Raw genomic sequence first — 3964 nt, forward strand, 5'->3', positions numbered from 1 at the left:
CATAAAGCTGTATAGAACATTACTGTGAACAACTTTGCTCAAGACTTTAACTTTCTAGCTCTTATAACTGCTGAGATATAAAGTTTTTTTTTTTTTGTGGAGACATCGTTGGGTTTTGTATCTGTAACCTGATGATTACCTGATGCCATCGCCTCCAATATTATTTTGCATCGATAGATTAACGTATTAGCTGTGTGTTATTCCAAGTTTTGATCCCGAGTCATTTTGTGAGTCACTAGAAATAACTCAGGCTGGTTGGTTATCCATCTGTATGCCTCTTTTCACACCTACTCGATAGCAGTCCGATGATCACAAAATCGCCATTTCAAATTCTGAGAAGTGACAAGTTTCAACGCAAGTATTACGGTTAAGGGTCACGTGGGGGCGGTCTGGTTGCTTCGCCGTTTTATTACATTTTCTTGTACTTTCAATTGCTCAACGAATGGCCTGCTCGTTTTTGCCCGTTTAGAAGTTAGTGGTACTGGAAGTTGGATTATTTTCAACCAAAAAATTTAAATTACTTTTCAAATACCAATGATAGCAATTTTCAGCGTTCTGAAAATATATGTAATTTTATATTTCTAACATCTTTGTTCAACATGCCAAACATGTAGAAATATTGTAGAAAAAGTTACAGATACAAAACTGATTTTAACAATGTCTCCACAAAAAAAACGTTCATATCTCAGCAGTTATAAGAGCTAGAAGGTTAAAGTCTTGAGCAAAGTTGTTTACAGTAATGTTTTCTATAGCTTTGCCCAACACAATTGTTTTGTATCTCATTATATTAAAAAAAAAAATTTTGCATCTCACTTTTAGGTGGATTAATCTTTAATTTTATTTTACCATAATAAGGAATGTTGTTAATCAAGAAACTTCTCAGAAGACACCTAGTACCTTTAATCAACCATTTCAGCGTAAATAAAAAAGCGTGTGTTTTAATACCTTCGGCACCACTGTGCGTTGCAAAGAATGAGTTACTTCCAGAGTGAGTTCTGGTCTACAAGATACACATGGGACAGAGATCGATTAGAATCACAGTGATGATCGATAACAGATTACGGGCTAAACTTCAACAGCCACGTCAAATATGCCTGTGAGAAGGCTTCGAAGGCCATCAACGCGATAGCTATAATCATGCCGAACAACTCTGGTCCCAGCAGAAGCAAGAGGCGTCTTCTGGCCAGTGTGTCGTCGATACTGAAGTATGGAGGTCCAGCATGGGTAGCAGCGCTGGAAACGAAGCAGAACCAAAGTCGTGAGTGAGTACAGAACCATCTCGTCAGAAGCAGTATGCGTTATCACCGGAATGATCGCAATCGGCATCACCCTGGCAGAGGACAGCGAGTGCTACAGGCGATTAGTGGTCACGGCTGCTTTAGGAAATACCTGGATCGGTTCGGACACGCAGCGTCACCCCTCTGTCCGGAGAAATGAAACGCCGGAGCATGTGGTCTTTCACTGTCCAAGGTTCGAGTCAGTGCGAAGGGAGATGTCCGTCTTTCACGAGGAGAATGTCGTCGTTGAAATGTGTCGAGAGAAGAACACTTGGAATGCCGTCAGCAAGGCAGTCACGCAGATTATGTCAGAGTTGCAGCGTAAATGGACAGAAGAGCAGCGATCTAGCAACGCCAGCTAACACTGAAAGTATGAGAAGTACATCAGCTGACGGTGCACAGTGGGGTATTTATTAATTCTAGCTGGCCAAAAATATTTAACCACTCTAACTTGTCACATACATCTTATTATTCAAGGACAATTAAATTGTTTGGTCAAAAAAGGGTGGAGTCATGTTTTGGAGGGGGGGAGGGTCATGTTATAATTATGTTTTTTTTTTTTAACTTGTAAGTCGTTAAGTATTGTTCGGATTTAGTTACCGGCAAAGGATGAAATGTTGGGAGCTAATAATACTTTCAAATAAAAAATATAAAAATACACTTACACCTGCGGTTAATAAAAAAGCACGAAAGAGCGAACTTTGTTTACAAATTTGCCGAATTTGACATGTTATAACTTTGTTCTGTTATGATCAATTGAGCTGAAATTTTGACACGGAACCACAAATATGCTGAAGCAACAAAATATTTAACAATTCAAAACAACAAGTAAAAAAATTAAATTAAACAAAAAATACCTCATTCCGCATGTGAAAATACATTTTCTTGTTCATTAGAAACGTCTATTTCATGTTTCTTCCATCTCTCATTTTTCCAGCCAATCTTGGCTTTCTTGCATGGAGTCTTCTGAGAGTAACATTTGCAATGTTTCTGTCGTCAAAACCCTTGACTTTTTTCGCGGTATTTTTATTAAGCCTAAAAGAATATTTATTTACTTTCACGTATGATAATCTATACGTTGTTTACCTGTGATTTCAGGATCAGAACTAAGCAGCAGTCTATTCAGTACATCCATGTTGTATAGCTTCTTCTGACAACTGCCCTATTGGTAGCAATGCATGTTCTATAACTGTGGATTAAAATTGGAGTTATCGGATACCATGTATACAGTCGAACGTATGTCTCCGCTGTTTCTTGAGTAAATGTTTCAAACTTTTCCGTATAAGTTTTAAACCCACTAGCTAGTGTCTCGAATATAACTTTAAGCCGGTAGATCAAATTAAGATCAAACCTGTTATTTGAGCAGCGGTTTCCGGATCAGCAAAGAATCTTATACTAGTGTTGCCATCCGAATTCCCAAAGCCTGGTTTTGGAAAATCCACAAGGAGTCCAAATTTCTTTCTGAAGTTTTCTTGAACGTGTGTTTTTTTTTTCTTTGACGATTTGCTTTTCATTGCCAGTTAACCGCCATTTTTTGATCGGCAACTTGTGAGAAAGATGTAAAATTGTCTCGAAAATACGAATCCTGGCATGAAAAATGGATAATCAGAATTTAAGAGAGAGTGTTAATTTCCTCCAAGATTATTGAATTCCTTTGAACTTGCGCCACATACATAACATTTCATCGTTGATGTCGTTTCAGCTGCTGCATTACACACTTTCCCATCAACCATAGTGAGCATAAAAGTATGTCTAATAGTGAACTGCTTGCCATTTAATGTAACTTTTGTTGACCGTAGCGAATTAATTGCATTTTTAATATATCTGATCTCTTCATTGATTAGCTCAGATCATTCATTGATAAAATTAATGTGGATTGGGCGACAGTAGCGAGGTGAAGATGGAGTTGGGTTTTGCCAAACTATGTTTGCATTGGATCCACAAACTATTCTCAACTGTGGAACACGCTCGTATCAGAATCCATATCCACATGCACCTGATGGAATTATGAAACAAGAAAAATATACCTGAAAGGCAACCCCCCCCCCCCCCCTTCCCGCTCCCAAAACAAGGCCTTGACCGCCGTATAATGAATGAAAATGTCAATAAATGCATTTGGATACTTTGTTTGATAAATTCACCTTCATTTTCAAATTTCTCGAAAGATCGCAAATAATCGCAGCAGATTTTTTGCTATAATCTTCTATACATATGTACATATAATACCTCATATACGGCTTTACAGGATATTACAGGATAAGTCAACTTTTTTATCACGATACATTTATTTTATAGTTCAAATAGCACTTGAAGACAAGATTTTCATAAACTGCTTCTACGAAGTCAAAACTAAGTGAAATCAGCTGATGTCATGTGGAATACATATTGCAATACCTGCTTGATCACTATCCATGATTGCAAATTAATGTGATTATCCCAACAATAAGTAGAGACACGAAAACAATGGCACTACGGAACGATTTATTCTAACAAACCAACACGATTCAACAACAGGCAAGTTTGAACTGATGCCACAACGCGGTCAGTTTAGAAAAAGAAATAATGAGTACCGGGCAATGTTACCCTATCTCTGAAGTATACAATGCATGCATTCATAATCTGTTTTGGCTTATTTTGAGAAATCGAATTTTGGCCAGCTAGCGTAGAACAAATATGGTGGTTAATAT

At 37.6% G+C, this 3964-nt stretch overlaps 1 protein-coding gene across 1 annotated transcript; it reads left to right on the plus strand.

Annotated features, from left to right (window-relative positions):
* The first annotated feature begins 972 nt into the window (after positions 1-972).
* LOC135706633 (uncharacterized) lies at positions 973-1639 on the plus strand. The gene is made up of 3 exons (XM_065228279.1): positions 973-988; positions 1058-1258; positions 1338-1639. Exons 1-3 carry the CDS (start codon positions 973-975, stop codon positions 1637-1639), a joined length of 519 nt encoding a protein of 172 aa, XP_065084351.1.
* The last annotated feature ends 2325 nt before the right edge of the window (positions 1640-3964 follow it).

Source organism: Ochlerotatus camptorhynchus, unplaced genomic scaffold (assembly GCF_037179485.1).
Source record: "Ochlerotatus camptorhynchus isolate MF236.1 unplaced genomic scaffold, CSIRO-AGI_Acam_v1.1 ptg000284l, whole genome shotgun sequence".
In the NCBI taxonomy this organism is placed as follows: Eukaryota; Metazoa; Arthropoda; class Insecta; order Diptera; family Culicidae; genus Ochlerotatus; species Ochlerotatus camptorhynchus.

Bases quoted from the DNA above. Each gene is read 5' to 3' on its own strand.
- LOC135706633 (XM_065228279.1), top strand. The intron at 1,259-1,337 runs GTGAGTGAGTAC...TCACCCTGGCAG, and splicing joins AACGAAGCAGAACCAAAGTC to AGGACAGCGAGTGCTACAGG.